This window comes from Bos mutus, chromosome 14, assembly GCF_027580195.1.
Source record: "Bos mutus isolate GX-2022 chromosome 14, NWIPB_WYAK_1.1, whole genome shotgun sequence".
Classification (NCBI taxonomy): Eukaryota; Metazoa; Chordata; class Mammalia; order Artiodactyla; family Bovidae; genus Bos; species Bos mutus.
Window position 1 is genome coordinate 30,214,457 of NC_091630.1, and position 22,437 is coordinate 30,236,893.

Sequence of the window (22,437 nt, forward strand, 5' to 3'; positions counted from 1 at the left end):
GCAACCCCATGGACTGCAGCCTACCAGGCTCCTCTGTCCATAGGATTTTCCAGGCAAGAGTACTGGAGTGGGTTGCCATTGCCTTCTCCAATACAGTATGCTGCTGCTGCTGCTGCTGCGTCACTTCAGTCGTGTCCGACTCTGTGCGACCCCATAGATGGCAGCCCACCAGGAGGATTCCCGGTCCCTGGGATTGTCCAGGCAAGAACACTGGAGTGGGCTGCCATTTCCTTCTCCATTGCATGAAAGTGAAAAGTGAAATTGAAGTCGCTCAGTCATGTCCAACTCTAGTGACCCCATGGACTTCAGCCTACTAGGCTTCTCCGTCCATGGGATTTTCCAGGCAAGAGTACTGGAGTGGGTTGCCATTGCCTTCTCCGATACAGTATACTAACACATATATATAGAATTTAGAAAGATGATAACAATAACCCTATATACAAGACAGCAAAAGCAACACAGATATATTAGAACAGTCTTTTGGATTCTGTGGGTGAAGATGAGGGTGGGATGATTTGAGAGAATAGCACTGAAACATGTATATTATCATATATGAAACAGATCGCCAGTCCAGGTTCGATGCATGAGACAAGGTGCTCAGGGCTGATACACTGGGATAACCCAGAGGGATGGGATGGGGAGGGAGGTGGGAGGGGGGTTCAGGATGGGGAACACATATACACCCATGGCTGATTCATGTCTATGTATGGCAAAACCACTACACTATTGTAAAGTAATTAAAATAAATAAATTAAAAAAACCAAAGATCATTTTCTCAAGATTAAATCAAAATCTGTTAATCGGTCTTGAACTAATGAAAGAAAATAGTTCAGTCTCTGCCTCAGTATAATTTCTGTTCAACTTATTTATGAATATTGTGTATTCACATAAGTTGATGTTCTATCTGGTTAGTAAAATAGTAATAATAATTCTGTGCATGCTAAGTCATGTCTGACTTTTTACTACCCCATGTAGCCTGCCAGGTTCCTCTGTCCCTGGAATTCTCCAGGCAAGAATACTGGAGTAGGTTGCCACATCCACTCTCCAGGGGATCTTCCCTACCCAGGGATCAAACCAACATCTCTTATGTCTCCTGCATTGGCAGGTGGATTCTATGCCACTAGTGACACCTGGGAAACCCATGATAAAGTAAGTGATATTATTAAATATACTAGTTTGTGTCTTCATACATTTGTATATCATTCTGGGATAGTGGGATCATACATTTGTACACCATTTTTAAATTTTTACATCACACATTTGTATATCAGTCAGGGATATAGTGGGATTCAGCTTTGCATGAATGTTAAGTTTTACCATCAGCCATTTAGTTTATGCATAATTGGCACAGGTGGCTCAGAGCGTAAAGTGTCTGCTTACAATGCGAGACACCAGGATTCAATCTCTGGGTCAGGAAGATCCCCTGGAGAAGGAAATGGCAACCCATTCCAGTATTCTTGCCTGGAAAATCTCATGGACAGAGAAGTCTGGTAGGCTACAGTCCATGGGGTCGCAAAGACTCAGACATGACTGAGTGACTTCACTTTCACTTTCAGACATGTCTAAAAATGAATTTTACTAAATATCACCAAATATCTCCTATGTGACTATACCAATTTATCCCAAAGTTCATGAATTTCAAATTCTTCCAATTATTATCAACATTTAGTATGATACTGCTTTTTGATTTTTACCAATTTTAGGAATGTGCAATAGAAAAGTATTTTTACTTTAATTTCATTTCTTAATTTCTATCAAGCACTTTTTGTCTTTTGATTATTGTACTGGAATACCTTCTACTGTGAAATTTTTTTGCCCATATGTTCTTCTAGGCTATTTTTAAATTGATTTGTAGGATTTCTTTCTATGGAGTATATGTTTTTCTGTGCTGTGTTGTGCTTATTTGCTCAGTCGCCTCCAAGTTTTTGCAACCCTGTGGACTGTAGCTGTCAGGCTTCTCTATCCATGCAGATTCTCCAGGCATGAATACTGAGGTGGGTCACCATGCCCTCCTCCAGGGGATCTTCCCAACCCAGAGATAGAACTCAGGTCTCCCGCATTGCAGGCAGATTCTTCACCATCTGAGCCACCAGGTTTTTCTACTATATTGTAAATACTGCTAAGTCATTGTAGTCGTGTCTGACTCTGTGCAACCACATAGACAGCAGCCCACCAGGCTCCCCTGTCCCTGGGATTCTCCAAGCAAGAACACTGGAGTGGGTTGCCATTTCCTTCTCCAATGCATGAAAGTGAAAAGTGAAAGTGAAGCCGCTCAGTCGTGTCCGACCCTCAGCGACACCATGGACTGCAGCCTTCCAGGCTCCTCGGTCCATGGGATTTTCCAGGCAAGAGTACTGGAGTGGGGTGCCATTGCCTTCTCCGATATTGTAAATATCTCCTTCTAATTATATATCATTTAAAAATCTTGCTAGCAAAGGTCTGTCTAGTCAAAGCTATGGTTTTTCCAGTAGTCATGTATGGATGTGAGAGTTGGACTTATAAAGAAAGCTGAGCACTGAAGAATTGATGCTTTTGAACTGCAGTATTAGAGAAGATACTTGAGAGTCCCTTGGACAGCTAGGAGATCCAACCAGTCAATCTTAAAGGAATTCAGTCTTGAATATTCATGGAAGGACTGATGCTGACGCTGAAACTCCAATACTTTGAGCACATGATGAGAAGAACTGACTCATTTGAAAAGATTGATGCTGGGAATGATTGAAGGCGGGAGGAAAAGGGGACAACAGAGGATGAGATGGTTGGATGGCATCACTGACTCAATGGACATGAGCTTGAGTAAACTCTGGGAGTTGGTGATGGAGAGAAAGCCAGGTGTGCTGCAGTCCATGGGGTTGCAAAGAGTCGGACATGACTGAGCGACTGAACTGAAAAAATCTTGTTTATGGTATATTTAGCTAACTGCTACTGCTAAGTCACTTCAGTCGTGTCCGACTCTGTGCGACCCCATAGATGGCAGCTCACCAGACTCCCCCGTCCCTGGGATTCTCCAGGCAAGAACACTGGAGTGGGTTGCCATTTCCTTTTCCAATGCATGAAAGTGAAAACTGAAAGTGAAGTCACTCAGTCGTGTCCGACCCTCAGCGACCCCATGGACTACAGCCTACCAGGCTCCTCCGTCCAGGGGATTTTCCAGACAAGAGTACTGGAGTGGGTTGCCATTGAGCTAAAGAGATTTGTAAAAACATAATAAGGACTGGGACTTATTTACTGGTCTTCAGTAAAACAGAAGCCATTTGATATTTTGAGTTGCTAAAATTCAGTACAAGAAATTAGAGGGGAAAATACAAAGAAATGCAGAGAGTGTGAAGGTCAAGGATCACTTCTGGCTTTCAGGAATCCAGCAATTCAGGGAAGCTGCCACCACATACAACCACCTGCCAGCACCATGCTCTTGCCTACATATTTTGGTGAAAAATAATGGCTTCTTTATCCATCCTATCTTTCAGCTCTCACCGGATTGCCTTTAGTTGGTGGAATCTAAGCAGAGGTCTTAGCTGGCAAGGGCAGGAGATATGTAGTTGCCAGATTTTTAGACTCTACACTTAAGAGAAGTGCTTAGAAGGGCATGGATGCTACTGAGTATTGACAGATTTTTGCTTGCCTATCTTCTTTGAGAAATCTTTCTTCACCTTAAAGACATAGCTACTGTGGGTCACATTTTTTTCTAAGCATTGTAAAGTTTTGACACTCACATATGTCTTCAATCTGCCAGAAGTTAACTTTAAAAAGGAGTATGTTAGTAGGTCATTAGATATTTAAGTACAAAATTTACAAAACTTTTGGGATGTGAAGGTTATAAAAATGCCTTGTTTGTTATTCTAATCTGAAGAAATTATATCCAATATTGTATATATAAATGACAGATAATCAAGAAATATTTCTTTAGCATTTTAGTTAGAATACCTTGTACTATATAATGCAGCCTTAGTCAATACTTCATTTATCACCTCGTTGATTTTCAGTATTTAAAGAGTAACAGAAATGCCAAATATACCTGTTAAGTTTATAGGATATAGATTTGCATAGACAAACTTTGTTGCTTCCTTATAATTCATTGATTTTCTACTTGATTTGCATTAAATAAATTATAAGAATAGAGTTAGCACTAATAGTATATCTGATTATTTTTCATTGTTAATATTGCCAAAACTTTATTGGTAACTAAAGAGTTTAAATAGGGTAATTTCTTTTATATTTATAAAGCTAGTATACAAGACATGCCATCACAAGTTGGCTATTGCTCATCTTTAATTTGAATACAGAATTTGAAATGGATATGTTCCATGTGGATTACCAAATTATTTCAAGCAACAAAACTCAAGAGCTAAAAACATACAAATATGTCTGAACAATATCCTTGGGATAATGGACATTTCTCAAATGGGATTTTTAGAAAATTAAATGTGCAGAGGTGATAACAAGAAGACATCTGAGCCCAGAGGTAATGTCTAACAGATGGGTATCATAAACATTTGCCAGATCAGCTTTTGAGAAGACAATGCTATAATCAATCAAAAAGATGTACTTTAGGTTTTCAATGGGTGGTTGTTTAAAATACTCAATTCCTTTCTATTGAATCAAAGTGGGATAACTAGAAATGCATACAGCTAGTAGAATCTTCAATGAAGAATATTTTGAAGAAATAAAGTTTAAAGATGTCATGAACAACAGGCCTAAATCATTCTTTGATAGTGAATTTGGCAAAAAACAAGTATTCAGATTCTTAAGTATAAAATGAAAGAAATTTATTTGGGAGGAATCACATTAACATTTAAAAATTATTACATTTTTTACATGTAGTTCAACAACAAAAAATGTAAATTCATGGAATTTTAAATATAAAATGTCCAGGAGTTACATGGAGATAATATAGTATAGTGATTAAGTTTGGGAATTCTATAGGCAGAGCTCCTCAACTAAATTTCCATATCTGCATTTATGAGGTATGTCACCTTGGGCAAGTAACAACTTTTCTGTGCTTTGTTTTTCCTCCTCTTCTCACTGGGGATAATAGTACTTCCCTCATAGTTATAGCTGTATCTGCTGCTGCTGCTGCTGCTGCTAAGTCACTTCAGTTGTGTCTGACTCTGTGCGACCCCATAGATGGCAGCCCACCAGGCTCCCCTGTCTAGTCAATAGTAAATAAATGTTAGCTATTATTTTTCACTGATATTTAATGTTTAAATAATGTTAAATATCTCTGTGTGCCTTTTAATAAAATCTAAGTCCCTTACTATAGTCCACCTCATTCCTGTCTAGCTTCAAACTTTACCTCTCATTTTGTACAATTCTCCTTTCTTATCCACCTCCAGCCAAATAACTCAGCTGAAGTCTTCTCTTAGGCCTTTGTATTTGTTGATCTATCTGCCTACAGTCTGCTACTCTCAGATCTCTTATTATAATTCAGATACCAAATCAGGTGATACCTCCTGAGACACAGTCCTTGAATGAACTGGATATAGTAGACTCATCTTCCATACTGTGTATCCTATCACCCTATTACAAATTATTTCTACATGCAGTTCTTTTATCTTTTGTTAACATTTTTCCTTTTCTGTCTTGTCTCACTAAAACATTGGCTCCATGTGAGCATGAACTTTGTCTTTAGTGTTCTCTTCATCCCCAGAGCAGAAACAGTTCCAATGGAGACAGACAAAATTTAAACCTATGATTCAATGAATAACTTCTATGTTGATAAGTTAATTCCAATAGAGGAATAAAAGAGAAGACAAGATTTATGGACCAAAAAAGGAGTGACATTTCTACAACTCAGCCTTCAGAGAGAAATACAGTGAAAGACATCAGATTAAGGAATGCATTCTTGAATGTGTATTGAGGGGCTGAGGGGATCTGGCTAGAGTAACCTATTAAGTTCTGCTAACTTCTATTATTGAATTATCCAGAGCAGAGTGATGTATTACGGAGGATATTGTACTGAGATGCTAATTTCTGATCTGTTCTTCTAACTTTAGAAGAAGGCAATGGTAATTTTCTCTTACTGTACTCCCCTACACTGTCTAGGAAAACACAACTACAGATTTAATTAATTTGCGTTGTATAAAGCACCTGAAAATATGTCTCATCTAGCACTGGTTGGAATAAGTTTCAGATTTCTCAAGGGCAAGCGTAATTATTAGCTATTTTTGAAAAGAACGAAAGAGTGGTCTAACTTAAGGAGGGAGTTAATTCTGAGAGGCTGGAGGGATGGAAGAGCAATTGGATTCCCTAATGTTAGTCAAGGTCAGACCAAGTTTGTCACAGATGTTTTATATCCAACCCATGTGGCCATCCACGCTTCATTTCTCTAAATCAAACTAGAGTTGACTAAGACTCTAATTTTGGAGAAGAAGGTTATCTGTACAAAAAACTAAGTAAGATTATTCTTGACAACTCTAAAGGATGAAGACTGAAGAGATTTAATTTGCTTCAGAAACGTAAAGGAATGGGACATTTTCTTCCTTCAAATGTGGTGTAGCATTTTCATACCAGGTGTGTTATAATTTATTTATTGGTGAAGGAAAGACAGAGAAGCTCATGGTCTTCTTAGTAGAGTATAACTAAAACTGTTAATAATGGCTGAACCAAATGCTTTTCCTTTCTAGGCACTCAAGGGTCTCTGTACTTTCCTGACACCACTAATCATAGAGGCATCTATTAATACGATATCTTTTAACTTTTTTTTTTTTTTTTGGAATATCTGTTACAGCTGTGCATCATAGGAGACACTGTACACTGTCTTCTCAGTATATCTTTTCTTCTCCCTCATAAACAAAATCTTGATTTTGCTTCCAGCAATAACTGAAGCATATCAGGCAGTAGTATATCATGATAGTCAAATAATAATCCAATAATTTAGTCTGACAAATACTTCATTTTTCCAGCTTCCCTTGCTGGGAAATTTATCCATATAGCCCTATTTTAGACAAAGAAGGATAACAGAATGTCTGACACAAATTTTGTACTCCTGATGAAAGGGACATATACGATAAACAGTACCTCCTTCTTTTTGCCTTGAATATGCCCAGTGTTAAAGCAGCCATCTTGTGACCATGTCACAACAATCATGAGAACAAGAAGTGAACAAACTAGGAATGCCATAACAAAAATGGAGCATGGCTCCTTGTAACCTAGGTTTAGCAACTGAATCAGGACCTGCTTACCTTTTTTCTCTTCACAGCTCTTATATAATTAACATAAATCCTGGCTGTTTAAGTCATGATTAAGTTTACTACTGCTGCTGCTGTTTATTTGCTAAGTTGTGTCCGACTCTTTGCTGTTCCATGGACTATAGCCCACCAGGTTCCTCCATGGTATTTCCCAGGCAAGAACACTTCAGTGGGTTGCCATTTTCTTTTCTAGGGGATTTTCCCAATGCAGGGATCAAACCTCCATCTCCTGCTTGGCAGGCACACTCTTTACCACTGAGCTCTCTGGGAAGGCCCTAGGTTTACCTTGAAGCCAAAAGCAGCATCTCAACTGTTTCTACTAGTCCATTTGCTATTCCTAGTGATTACATAATGAATGGACCAATAAGACAGTTGAAGTAAAATACAACCTAAAAGCTTGTTCTAAAATATCTCATCATTTTAATCTCAGCCAAATGCAATTCTATGACTATCATTACATAGACCAGGTGTAATTAGATAAGGATAATCATAAAAAGCCTGCTTATGCTAAACCTAGAATTGTGAGAAGCTAGGCAAATGGGATTAATCTGAATTAAGTTGTTTACTCTATTTGCCTTGAATGTGCTTATTTAGCATGCTCTTTCTAATCTCGGTGCTTTTCTTTATCCTGTTCTCTTTGCCTGGAATACAGTCACCATTTCTTTCTGTGATCCACCAACACAATCTTTAATACTACCTCATTCATGAATCCTAACCTGATCTGCCCTAGCCAAATTTCCTCTCTACTGCCTCTAAATCCTCTGAATATGAATACTAGAACTCCTCTGCATCTCATAGTGTTCTCTCAGATATTCCAGAAACAAAGGTGGAATAATTTTAAGGGGAACATACCACAGAATGGCAGAGGTGGGATTAGAAATAACTGGACACAGGGATCCAAACACAAAACATATTCTTTTCCATTTTCCCCCATGTCTGCACACCTTAGCAAATTCTCTTGTGTTCAGAAGTTAATTACTCCATCTAAGAATTTATGGAATATACAATATGTGGACTAGTAGAATCTTCTATATCACACACACACAAAAAAACACTTTATAAAATCAGTATTCAGAGTACATGTTAATTTACCAATATATGTGGAAAGCTGCAATTGATCTAAAACTGACTAAAGGCATTATGAAGTGAAATGGCCTCATGAAGAATTATGCATATTATGCTTGCAAGAAAACCAAAACAAACAAAAAACATAATCACAATACCATGTGATAAGAGCTATATAGCTGTGGATATAGACTACTGCAAAAGAAGTGTTAAAAAGTAGACTAACTGCAGTTGAAGGAGTCAGGGTAAGCCTAATAGGGAAATGTTTGAAATGGTCTTGAAGCTGAACAGTTCAATTGATGCCACAGGTGGATGGGGCATACTGACAGAAAAAAGAAGCCTGGGTACAGGATTCTAAGGCTGGAAACCAAAGTATACTTGGAGAATGAGAAGTAACTTCCTTCAAAGATAGGAAATGCATGGTTAACTATTAAGATCATTGCAGGTATATGCTCATAGAAAGGCTGCCATTGTAAAACTCAGACACTTAGGAACAAATACAGTTAATAGCTGATGTGCCACTACTTCCAGGGCCTTCCTCAACAAAAGAGCTTAGCACATAGCCATTGAATCAGAAAGTCTTAGAAGCATTTACTGACCTGGTGAATATTCAGAGACACCTTTGAAGTAGATTATAAACATTTAATTCCAGATTTGAGATTGAAACATTTTAGTTTCAGTTCTGAGACTGAAAAATATTTATAGATGTATGTCTGCCCTTTTTTAAAAAAATAATTGCTTTTATACTCTTTTCCCAATTCTACAGCCTTCTATCTTCATAATGATGCACATCCTTTAATGAACAGCCAGAATCATTAAGAAAAAAAAATAACTTCAAGTATTTTCTTTTTAAGCGTTTCTTTCTTTCTTTTTCTTTGATAAGCACAAGCAGTAGTTCACAGCAATGACAAAGAAGTCAATGATTTTACTCATTCCAGTCTCCTGAGCATCCTATACAATTTCAAATTCAGGTATGGCTACAAAGTCCAGTATCTTTGCATCAATAATCTCACGTTACATAGAATTTAAATACTAGAAAAGGAAATTTAGGTTTCCTTTTTTAACCTCATTGAAATTTTAGACAAAGAGAAATATAAAATGATGCAGAACAAAGAAAGACCATTATGTAAACACAGAGCCATGACTTGAAAAATGTCACTAGCCCTGTCAGAAAAAAAAAAAGGAAAGAGGAAAGCAGATTAAGAAACATTTGCCCTTCTGAGCACATGGTAGCGATTATATTTGAGCAATAAGCCACAACTCTGTTACTTTTAGTCCATCACAAAGAACTATCTGTAAACACAATTTGCTTGGATTTTCATTTGTCTTTGGGAGCAATTCACAGGAAATCACAGTATATACAACAGTTCTCAGGGTTTAAAAATATGTATTAAACATCATTTTGTTAATTTAACTTGTGTTAATGATGTAACAATTCTAGCACAGGTAAGGGGAAAAAAAAAGCTTGAAATAAACAAGGAGAAAGAATCATATCTCAGTACTATGTCTCTTGACTGTATTTTCACAAACAATAATTTGATTCCAATTACCTTTTGAATCCCATGTGAATATCTTTGATGCTGTAACCTTTTCAACTTTCCAATTTCTGTAAGAATTTTCATTCACCTGACTTCTTGAGAAACTTTATAGAACTATTTTGATTTTTTCAAATATTCTAACAGTAAAGACTACAATTTAATTCTCATTTATATAATTAGTCTACTTCTTATTATGATACTGGTAAATAAATTCATTTTGTTCATATAACAATTGATGTAACCCACTTATGGTTTTCAATGATTCTCAGTCTATGAGCTTCTACCTGTTTAAGTGTCAGAAAGTTGATTTGAGTATAGCACAATAGTTCTATATAAATTTATTTTTAACAAGACAATTTAACAAAAAAGCAAAACAAACTAAAATCTTAGCTATTCTTCAGTGTAAAATCATCTGAAACCATCCAGTTTTCATTAAGGGCTGACTAACTATAACTAATACACATATACTGTGTATGTTTTGCAGTGACAGGTAGGAGCTCAAGAACTGGGTTCCCATTTATTAAAAAGTTTAATTGTACTTCTTAAATATTTCATGGGGAGACTACTGTTATTTTAAAGTACATAAATAAATAAGTTCAAAGTCACATATTACTTAAACTTTCTGAACCTATTGTTTCAACAATAAAATAGTAATAGCTAGATTACCTGTAATTTTTGAAGTTGTTAGGGTCAAATATACATGGAAGGGAGTTATAAACTTCAAATTGATAATCAAATGTTGAATATTACTTCATGTGGTGTATTGCAATTACTAATAAATATTTAGCATCACTGTTTGGCCATTTTTTTCTCCCAAAATACTTACTGGTATAGACAAGTTGAAAGCCTTCATCCGTCCCTTCAGAATCAGAATTAAATTCTAGCCAGAGCTGGTTTGAAGTACTACTAAGTGTCAGTCCTCGCATAGACGCACCAGTAAAAGCACCTAGGAGATGAGTTGTTTTATCTTTTCCATCATAAATCTGCAAAATATATTTAAAATTAAAATGAAAATGTGTAAATAATAAACAATTCTGAGCATGTATTTATATTTATGAAGAAAATGAGCGATTACACTCCCCAATTCAAGTCATTACATGTTTCCCAAGAAAAACCTCATATATCATTAATTGATTTTACAATTAAGAGTTGTTACAAGTAAGAGAGTTAAGACTCCACATGGATAATTTTACTATTTCAAGCTCAGTAGACACTAAAAGTAACTGGAGAAGGCAATGGCACCCCACTCCAGTACTCTTGCCTGGAAAATCCTATGGACGGAGGAACCTGGTAGGCTGCAGTCCATGGGGTCGCTAAGAGTCCAACACGACTGAACGACTTCACTTTCTCTTTTCACTTTCATGCATTGAAGAAGGAAATGACAACCCACTCCAGTGTTTTTGCCTGGAGAATCCCAGGGACAGGGAGCCTGGTGGGCTGTCATCTCTGGGGTCGCACAGAGTCGGACATGACTGAAGCGACTTAGCAGCAGCAGACACTAAGTAACACTCAAACTCATGTTATAAAGTTTTTGCTTTTATTTTAAAAACAATGTTTTTTTATGGCAGACAATTTAAAATTGAGCATTGATTGGTTGGTTGTTGTTCTGAACTTTCTCAAGGGCACCAAACACCTGGTTTTCTAATAACATGATTAATATAAAATATACTTGCTTCTTTGTACATTCTATTTATCCACACCTTTTAACTTATTTAATTTTTGACACTTTAAAAATGCTAAAACGGTGCTAAATGCTTTTAGAAACTGATTTAACAAGGCAAAAAATACAAAACAAAACTGATACTTTCCCTAAGATCCCTACCTCATTCCCATTCTTCTGAAGGTGTAGCTTCTCATTGTCCTCTAATTTGCTTTATCTTTTCAAAGCCTTATAGACATTTCTTCACGTCAGTAGACATAAATTCTTGCTTTTGAGAACTGGGTAATATTTCATCCACTACACTATCACAACTTGCTTTACCATTCCTATATTAACAATTAACATTCCTATATTAACAAACATTTTTGCCACTAAAAGTGATCCTGAAAAAAACACCTTTTTTTTTATCTCACATTTCTCTTTGGTACTTGTATTTCAGTAAGAAAGGTTTCATACATTTAATACATTGAATTTGGGTGCTCAAATGTAGGTGTATTGTCAGATTATTTTCCAAAAAGTGTACAGTAATTAAACTGAGGATTTGCCAACACTGCATATTGCCATTCTTTTTTAAGGCATGCATTTTTAGTGTGGTAGCTATTATTCCCAACGGTGTGAAAATTAGTCCTTAGAGTTGATAAAACCTCGGATATGACGATGATTTGTTGACCTACAAAGACCAACTCTAACTGACAAATCTCATTCCACAGTACTTAGTTTTATGAAGTTGAATCTGGGGGCTCCTTCTGCAAATGATAACAAATAGAAAAATTTGAAAATACTTCTGAAAGTTACTTGTATTTTGCCAAAACTTTCTTACTTCTGACCTATCATAAGAGTAAAAATTATGTCACTAAACTTCTGATCTGGTGATCTTGCCAAAGCACCAATGTTCCCCCATTATGTTCATGTCACCTAAGAGATGATACTTAGATGGTACATCATGGAAGTTTTATTATCACTACATTAATTTGTATGATATATGTTTCTTGTGCTAAATGGTTGGATTTAACTTGATTACCTATTTATAATGTTTTCTAAAATTTGTAACTAAAAGCTAATGTATAACTTTTTTCTTTTTATCAAATTATCCCTATAAGGTTTTAGATTATGTTTATATTAGAAAATTAAATTATAAAAAATTACTATATTTCAAAATCTAATTTATTCAAATAAAATAGTGAGATTTTTGATCAGTGGATTCAAGGTATTCTTCAATCCAAGGAAATGTTCTTGAGTTTTGGTTTTTTAATTATTCCCTGTATATTTTATTATTTTATTTCCATTTTGAATGCCTATTATTTACATATTCAGTCTCCAAATTGCATTGCAATTCTTTTACATGTTTTTCTTCTGAAATTTATCTATATTCCCTCTATATTATAGCTTATCTTCCACTGGAACTTTCACATTAACAATTGAATTTTCAACAGTAACTAATCTCTTTTTATACCTTCTATTAAAATCTTAAATTTTAAGTTCTACTAATAGGCCAGTCAAGTTCTAGAAAGTCAGTCTGTCTGTCTGTCTTTGCCTTCTTCCCTTTCTTTCCCCAGTCTCTGTTTTTGGTACTCAAATTGCATTATCATATCAAGATTGTTGGGAGAAATATCAATAACCTCAGATACGCAGATGACATCACCCTTATGGTAGAAAGTGAAGAGGAACTAAAGAGACTCTTTATGAAAGCAAAAGAGGAGAGTGAAAAAGCTGGCTTAAAACTCAACATTCAAAAACTAAGATCATGGCATCCGGTCCCATCACTTCATGGCAAATAGATGGGGAAACAATGGAAACAGTGACAGACTTTATTTTCTTGTGCTCCAAAATCACTGCAAATGGTGACTGTAGCCATGAAATTAAAAGACGCTCGCTCCTTGGAAGAAACGCTATGGCCAACCTAGGCAGCATATTAAAAAGCTGAGACATTACATTGCTGACAAAGGTCCACCTAGTAAAAGCTATGGTTTTTCCAGTGGTTATATAAGGATGTGAGAGTTGGACTATAAAGAAAGCTGAGTGCCTTAGAATGGATGCTTTTGAACTGCGGTGTTAGATAAGACTCTTGAGAGTCCCTTGGACTACAAGAAGATCAAACCAGTCCATCCCAAAGGAAATCAGTCCTAAATATTCATTGGAAGTACCGATGCTGAAGATGAAGCTCTGATACTTTGGCCACCTGATGCAACAAGCTGACTCATTGGAAAAGACCCTGATGCTGGGAAAGACTGAAGGCAAGAGGACAAGGGGATGACAGAAGATGAGATGTTTGGATGGCATCACCAAGTTGATGGACATGAGTTTGAGGAAGCTCTGGGAGTTGGTGATGGACAGGGAAGTCTGGCATGCTGCAGTCCATGGGGTCACAGATTCGGACATGACTAAGCAACTGAACTAAACTTATAGTTTTATATTTTCTTATTAAAGATATAGGTTTTAAATATCCCAAAGACAACAATGCTTTTATTTAACACGCTTTATAAATGTAGCTTTGTTCAGAGCCCCTAGTATTCTTTTCTAACAACATTTTATAACTTTTCTGCCCAGATGTTGTGAAGTCTCCAGTACCTAGGCATTTCCTGCTCTCTCCCTTTGTGCCTGTGTTAATCTAAAGCTTCATATTACAACCATCCAGCCTCCACAAATTTATTTATTTGTTTTATTACCAATGAAAAGGAAGTGGAATCATATTTCTTATGAGTGAGAAATAGAGGAAGTGAGTCATAAAATCAATTCAACATGCTCACTAAATTTCTAACAGCAAACATCTTACTGGTCTCCCTTTTCTTTTCAAAAGGTCTTTCTGTCATTTTTTTTCTAAATGTGTTGACTATTTAAGGAATATTTGACTTCTAGATAAAGGGCTGTATGGATAATTCCTAAAATTATATGGCAGTACCAGGAACCCCTCTTGGAATCTAATTAATCATACAAATATAGTTCTGTTAGTTATCAGCAAGAATTTGTCTTCAACAAAGCCAAAGCAAATGCTGAGGTTGTTAGGTCAGGAATATTTTTGTTTGTTTGTCTGAGTACATACGAGTCAACTTTTCATTTCTTAAGAATAGCACTCATGAGGAATAATTCAGAGACAAAGAAACATTGCTTGTCAGGAAAAACAACCTTTGTGTTTGAGTTTCAAATGTCCAATGTGCTCATAAATCGACTTCTGAATACAGTTATATTATGACTCTATATATGCTGTAGCTTATAAGTCCTGTGGTTGGAGGTACACAATCACAATCAAACCATGTAACCAACTGACCCAGTGGACCTAATTTGTAGTTAATACTGTCAAAGTAACCACATAGGATAGGCTTCCCTGATAGCTCAGATGGGAAAGAATCCTTCTACAATGCAGAAGACCTGGGTTCATTTCCTGGGTCGGTAAGACCCCCTGGAGAAGGGAATGGCAACTCACTCCAGTATTCTTGCCTGGAGAATGCCATGGACATGGGGTCATAAAAGTTGGACACGACTTGAGTGACTAACACAACCACATAGAATTTTTTCCTTTTATTTCTCTTACTGCTAACAAACATATAATTTCATTCATATGTTAAATATAAATAAGTTTTCTTGGATTCAACTAGTTCTGCTTTCAAGTGTGGATACATTTTAAGAACTTTCAGTTTGTCAAAAACAACCAAATAAAGGGGAAATATAAATAAATAATAGTTGCAATTGAGTAAATGGAAATTGAAATTTACTTTTAACTTTAAAAAAAGGTCTCTCCTAATTTTTTTCCTCAAATTTTCAGTGGTAATAATAATAATAAGAGTTTAACAATAGCAGATACCCTTATTTCACTCCACATATATAACCCTAAGAAAACATTTTAAAAATAACCCAATTGTCTGCCATAAGAGATATTTATTATATTACTTTTTTCAAGATAGAAGCATTTTTGCTTTTTCAAAAGAAACTTTATTTAAGAAATGATTTCTAAATAATCTTTGAAGAAGAATTTATGAAAAAGGAGCTAAATTTTCAAACGAAAATAATTATCTTAAACTCAGCTGGGAGAATCTAATTTAGCACCAAAGCTAACTACCATTTATTTAACAATGTAAAGTCAAAAGGCAGAAAACAAATAATGTAGAAGCACCACTATAATTATCAAAATTAAATGAAGTGTGATCATTCAGCTATGAAATTTTGGAAGTGTATATAAATTCTTAGGTCAAAATGAAAAGCAATTGTTAATTAGAAGGCTTTAAAAAAAGAGAAGAGTTTTATAGTTATGATCAAGTCAATGCTGTTTAACCTGTAAATAAAATACTTCAGTGTATTCAAATATATATGAACACATAAAAGCAACAAGGAAGGAAAAATCAGGGTATACAGTCAAAGACTAATTATGTTTGAAATGTATATGAATGCAAACATACAAATAAGAAAATAAAACAAACAAAATATGTCTTACATTTTATAATAAATTTATGGTACAGAGTGATTATGTCAGGTTTGATCAGAATCTCATAGAAACGTTGAGGTTATTATTTCTCATTTCTTTTCTATTTAAAATCAGGATATTTAAGTATATTTTTATTTATTTGAGCTTATTTTTTTCTTTTTCTAAATGACGTTATTATTTTTGAGATATGTCTTAATATCTGTTTTTAGTTTTCAGAAATTTAGAAAGCTAAAAAGAATAAGGAAACTGTAATAGCATACAGAAACTCAGAGAGGACTTGAGCGCTCCCACGCCCACACAGGAATAGTCTCACCTATTTAGTGCTTAATGCAGATAATGAATTACTTTTATGTCAAATGTAGAATTCAAGTCTTCTCCAGAATTAATATTGTGAAAGGTATTGCAAGCTTTAATAACATTAATGAAGCTCTTTGAAAAGACTAATTTGTTATAAAATTGCAATTAATTTGGTAGTCTTACACAAGAACAGATGAGAACTTAATATTGCCATGTTTCAATTATCAAACCTTTTGTAATGAATCAGAGTTTGACATTTGTTATGGTGTACAGATCATCCTATTTCTAAAAGGTCAAACCCTATTATGATGAACTGCTTCAGTCAGTTCAGTTCAGTTCAGTTGCTTAGTCCTGTCCAACTCTTTGAGACGCCAAGGACTGCAGCACGCCAGGCCTCCCTGTTTATCACCAACTAACCAGAGTTTACTCAAACTCATGTCCATTGAGTCGGTGATGCCATCCAGCCATCTCATCCTCAGTTGTCCCCTTCTCATCCCACTTTCAATCTTTCCCAGCATCAGGGTCTTTTCCAAGGAGTCGGTTCTTCGCATCAGGTGGCCAAAGTACTGGAGTTTCAGCTTCAGCATCAGTCCTTCGAGTGAACACCCAGGACTGATCTCCTTTAGGATGGATTGGTTGGATCTCATTGCAGTCCAAGGGACTCTCAAGAGTCTTCTCCAACACCACAGTTCAAAAGCATCAATTCTTTGGTGCTCAGCCTTCTTTATAGTCCAACTCTCACATTCATACATGACCACTGGAAAAACCATAACCTTGACTAGAATGGATGTTTCTTGGTAAAGTAACGTAAAGCTTTTTAATATGCTGTCTAGGTTGGTCATAACTTTCCTCCCAAAGAACAAGTGTCTTTTAATTAAATGGCTACATTCACCATCTGTAGTGATTTTGGAGCCCAAAATATAAAGTCTGTCACTGTTTCCACTGTTTCTCCATCTATTTGCCATGAAGTGATGGGACTGGATGCCATGATCTTAGTTTTCTGAATGTTGAGCTTTACACTGTCTTTTGCACTCTCCTCTTTCACTTTCAAGAGGCTCTTTAGTTCTTCACTTTCTGCCATAAGGGTGGTGTCATCTGCATATCTGAGGTTATTGATATTTCTCCTGGCAATCTTGATTCCAGCTTGTGCTTCCTCCAGCCCAGTGTTTCTCAAGATGTACTCTGCATATAAGTTAAATAAGCAGGGTGACAATATACAGCCTTGACGTACTCCTTTTCCTATTTGGAACCAGTCTGCTGTTCTATGTCCAGTTATAACTGTTGCTTCCTGACCTGCATACAGGTTTCTCAAGAGGCAGGTCAGGTAGTCTGGTATTCCCATCTCTTTCAGAATTTTCCACAGTTGGTGGTGATCCACAGTCAAAGGCTTTGGAAAAGTCAATAAAGTAGAAATATATATTTTTCTGGAACTCTCTTGCTTTTGCAATGACTGAACAGATGTTGGCAATTTGACTTCTGGTTCCTCTGCCTTTTCTAAATCCAGCTTGCACATCTGGAAATTCACAGTTCACGTATTGCTGAAGCATGGCTTGGAGAATTTTGAGCATTACTTTGCTAGCATGTGAGATGAGTGCAACTGTGTGGTAGTTTGCACATTCTTTGGCATTGCCTTTCTTTGGGATTGGAATGAAAACTGACTTTTTCCAGTCCAGTGGCCAGTGCTGAGTTTTCTAAGTTTGCTGGCATATTGAGTGCAGCACTTTGACAGAATCATCTTTCAGAATTTGAAATAGCTCAACTGGAATTCCATCACCTCCACTGGCTTTGTTCATAGTGATGCTTCCTAAGGTCCACTTGACTTCACATTCCAGGACATGTGGCTCTAGGTGAGTGATCACACCATCGTGATTATCTGCTTATGGATACTCAAAGCTGTTGTTGTTGCTAATGATATAAGATATGTATTAGAAAGTATATTCCCACTCATTACTCTAATGAATTAGCAAATAAGGTATTATCTGAACCCAAGAGCAAAAAAAGTAACATCAAAAGAGAGAAATTACACGTGTACATGAGCATAATTATTCAAACCTTCAAATTATTCCTGCTCATGGATACTAGAATTTTCAATTTGGCCATTTGTTTTATAGGTTGATTAAGAATTTATATAATTTTTGTAATGAGTTGAGTTAGATCTCAAATTTTGAAAAAAAATATTTTTTCAAAATATTTCAAATCTACAATGTTCTCTCCAAAGATAATATGTAACAAAAGAGAACATTTGTTTGTACTCAGATCTTTATATGTCTTTACAACAGTTATATAATGTGTAATCAATTATAAGAGCTAGTGTGCTTCAGTGAGGGAGTTGGGAGTGGAATGAAGGGTCAGGTTTTCAGGAGCCTTAGCTTTGTGGTTCTGTTGAAGTCCCAACTGTACCTTCAAAGCTGACTGGCATGTCACACATCATTTTACTTCTGTGATCCTCAGTATAAGAAAATAGGAAGGGTTTTATGAGGCCTAGTAATAACACTCTGTGATTTGGTTGTCAAATACAGATATTTTCCCTGGTAGCTCAGCTCATAAAGAATATGCCTGCAATGCAGTAGACCCTGGTTTGATTATTGGGTTGGGAAGATCTTCTGGAGAAGGGATAGGCTACCCACTCCAGTATTCTGGCCTAGAGAATTCCATGGGCTGTTTAGTCCATGGGGTCGCAAAGAGTCAGAGACAACTTTCAACTTCACTTTCTATTTCTGCATAAGAAATAAGTCTTTAAACTTCAGAATGCCAACTATAGTAAAGAGATTGTCTTTTGTCCCCCCACTACATTCCTTTATCTAAACATAATGCTTAGCTTTTTTCTGAAAATAAAAACAAATACAGCTATAACAAAAACATAAATAGTAGTTCTGATTAGTATTCAAATTTTGTCCAATTCAGCTGACAAGCAGAGCAACTTACTATTGACTGTTTAAAGCCTACATATGATAAACACCATCTATAAATGTTAATTAAAAATAATTAATTAAGTTATATAGTTTGAGTGATGGATTGAGAAGTTCAATATTCTTGCCTACTGAAAGTAATATAACCAAACAAAGATATATTCATAATTCCCAAACCTGCTGGTCATCACAAAATCTGGAGAGCTTTATAAAAATCCTTAATCCCAGGTGGAGATGAACTGAATCAATTTTCCCTAGATCTACTGAAACTCAACTTAGTTTGGTTATAGATCAGTTCAGTTCAGTCGCTCAGTCGTGTCTGACTCTGCGACTCCATGAACCTCAACATGCCAGGCCTCCCTGTCCATCACCAACTCCTGGAGTTCACCCAAACCCATGTCCATTGAGTCCATGATGCCATCCAACCATCTCATCCTCTGTCGTCCCCTTCTCCTGCCCTCAATCTTTCCCAGCATCAGGGTCTTTTCAAATGAGTCAGCTCTTTGCATCAGGTGGACAAAGTATTGGAGTTTCAGCTTCAGCATCAGTTCTTCCAATGAATATTCAGATAAGTAAGGTGTTTATAAGGAGGAGGAGGGAGAGAGAAAGTGGGTGAGTGAGTAAATGAGAATCAACCTAAATGATGGGTTCTCAGAAAGGAAAGTTGTGTGTGTGTGTACAGAGATATAGATTAAAATACATACTTTTTTTATTATTTGTTTTCTTTGCTCTCAAAGGATAAAAGGTTCTGTAATAGGTTAATTGTTTTTTCTTATTTCTTCCTATGTCCTAGTTGGAATGGAGCAAAAGAAGTGATTACTAAGTTTAATACTGGAAAGTCCTGTGGATGAGGATGGCCTCTGATGGATTCAGTTCAGTTCAGTTCAGTCACTCAGTCATGTCTGATTCTTTGTGACCCCATGGACTGTGGCACGCCAGGCTTCCCTGTCCTTCAACAATTCCCAGATCTTCCTAAAACTCATGTCCATCAAGTCGGTGATGCCATCCAACCATCTCATCCTCTGTTGTCCCCTTCTCCTCCTGCCCTCAATCTTTCCCAGCATCGAGGTCTTTTCCAAGGCATCAGTTCTTTGCATCAGGTGTCCAAAGTATCAGAGTTTCAGCTTCAACATCAGTCTTTCCAATGAACACCCAGGACTGATCTCCTTTAGTATGGACTTGTTGGATCTTCTTGCAGTCTAAGGGACTCTCAACAGTCTTCTCCAAAACCGCAGTTCAAAGGCATCCATTCTTCAGTATATGGTCCAGATTTCTTTATGGTCCAGGTTTCACATTAATACATGACTACTGAAAAAAACCATAGCTTTGACTAGAAGGGCCTTTGTCGGCAAGGTAATATCTCTGCTATTTAATGTGCTGTCTAGGTTGGTCATAGTTTTTCTCCCAAGGAGCAAACGTCTTTTCATTTCATGGCTGCAGTCATCATCTGCAGTGATTTTGGAGCCCAAGAAAATAAAGTCTGTCACTGTTTCCAGTGTTTCCCCATCTATTTGCCATGAAGTTGTTAGGTAGTTAGAATAGGAAAAAGGAGTCCAGAATGGTGGTGGCTAAAAGACAAGGAAGGGAAAAGCCTGCAAAAATAGAACAAAGGAAAGTCCGAGGACCAGAGTGAGGACCTCAGGTAGAACAAACAGCACTCCTGGCTAGCCCAGTTTACATAGGGCAAGCCTAGTGGGTGGGGGAGAAAAAATATATAAAAAGAGGAGCCAAAGGGGCAGATCTCTCTTCCTCTCTTTCTCTCGCTCTCTCTGTCTCTCTCTTGCTCTCTGTCTCTCACTCTCTGTCTCTCTCTGTCTCTCTCACTCTCTCTCTGTCTCTCTGTCTTTCTCTTGCTCTCTCTCTGTCTCTTAGATCTCTCTCTACTCTTCCCGTCTTTTGGGTCGGCATGCCCTCATGCCTCAAGGATATATTTTCCTTTATTTTCTAAATAAAACTGAACTGTAACACGGATCTGTAACACTGATCTGTCCAAGAGCTGTGACACAGTCTGTCTGTCCAAGGTCTGTCTGAGGGCTGTAATGCTGGTCCATTGCTTCAAATTTTTGTTGTGACGATACAGAACTGAGGAAATTACACACTCAAAAGGGATGGGACTGGATGCCGTGATCCTAGTTTTTTGAATGTTGAGTTAGTTTGCAGTTAGGCAAATTACCTTCCATCCTGAGAGGACTCTGGGTTTACCAGTTTCTGAGAATTAATCATTTGTCCACTGCAAAGTACATGGTCTACTTGTGCATGCCTAACTGTGCCTGTGTCAGTAGGTATCTTTGAACTGATAGTTGTTCTTGGGATTATTGAGAAGAATAACATATAGGCATTTTATATTTTATACTGGTGGAGAGACCATGAAGACAGACAGTGTTTAAAAGCCCACCCCCAACTGTCTCTATAGAGTGACTTACCAAAGTTATTTTAAAATAATAATTTAGAATAAATCCCAGGTTAGACTATTAGTAGGAGGATGATTGAATTGGTATGCTTCCAGGTTAATATCTAGTAAATAATCTTTTCAACTTTGGAAAACATATTTATTTTAAGAAAGATAAAAATTAAAAAAAATTCTGGGAATATATATTTTTATTCTTTCACTCATGAAAGAAAAACCACTATTTAATTAAATCCACTACAGAGCTTGACATTGAGTTTTCCTGCCTTCCTTTGTCTCTCACCATCAAATCCCCTCACACTGTCACTCATTACAGAATTCCATTCTTCCTCAAGGTAATACACATAACAAATGCATGTGACCTTATTCCAAACAATACGACATTAAACAGAAAGCACTCTGAGAAACATAGGACTATTTTTTAACAGGTATCACCAATTATTCCAAATGGATTTTCCAAGTAATAAACATTATTTAGTATGGAAAATTAATATATAAGTTTCAAGCAACATTGAGAGGAGAAAAATATTTTAGGAAGCATCGTGGTAGACAGGGGGAAGCATTTCCTGACTTTTAACTTATAAATGCATGTTTATTATTGTTACTTATGTGATACAGATTAGCAGCTACACTCATACTTCTGATCTATGTCTTGATACATTTTTTCTTTCCCATATTTAGCCAGGAAAAAAGAAAAGAAAAGAAAAGAAAAAGCACTGGCTTACTTCTAAGTACAAGGTTTCCATTAATCTCAATTTGACTCCAATTTAGCAAATAAATTTATTTTTAACAGGAAAACCCAAACAATGAGCTAGAAATTGAAGATATTATATACAAAGTGAAGTTTTGTTGCCTATAGGGCAAAAGCACAAAAAACAAGAATGGCTTTAAATTAATAATAAAATTGTATACATCCAGGTGTACTGAAGGAAATCTTTCCCATATCTACATAAATGC

The 22,437-nt window shown here is 36.4% G+C and overlaps 1 protein-coding gene across 3 annotated transcripts in view; it reads right to left on the reverse strand.

Moving 5' to 3' along the window:
* The window catches only part of CSMD3 (CUB and Sushi multiple domains 3), a 1,469,470-nt gene that overhangs the window by 389,446 nt on the left and 1,057,587 nt on the right, over positions 1–22,437 (reverse strand). For all 3 annotated transcript variants that reach the window (XM_070382828.1, XM_005887888.2, XM_005887887.2), the window contains one exon: positions 10,617–10,773. In XM_070382828.1, the coding sequence (XP_070238929.1) occupies positions 10,617–10,773 (157 nt within the window). The remainder of the gene's footprint in view (positions 1–10,616; positions 10,774–22,437) is intronic.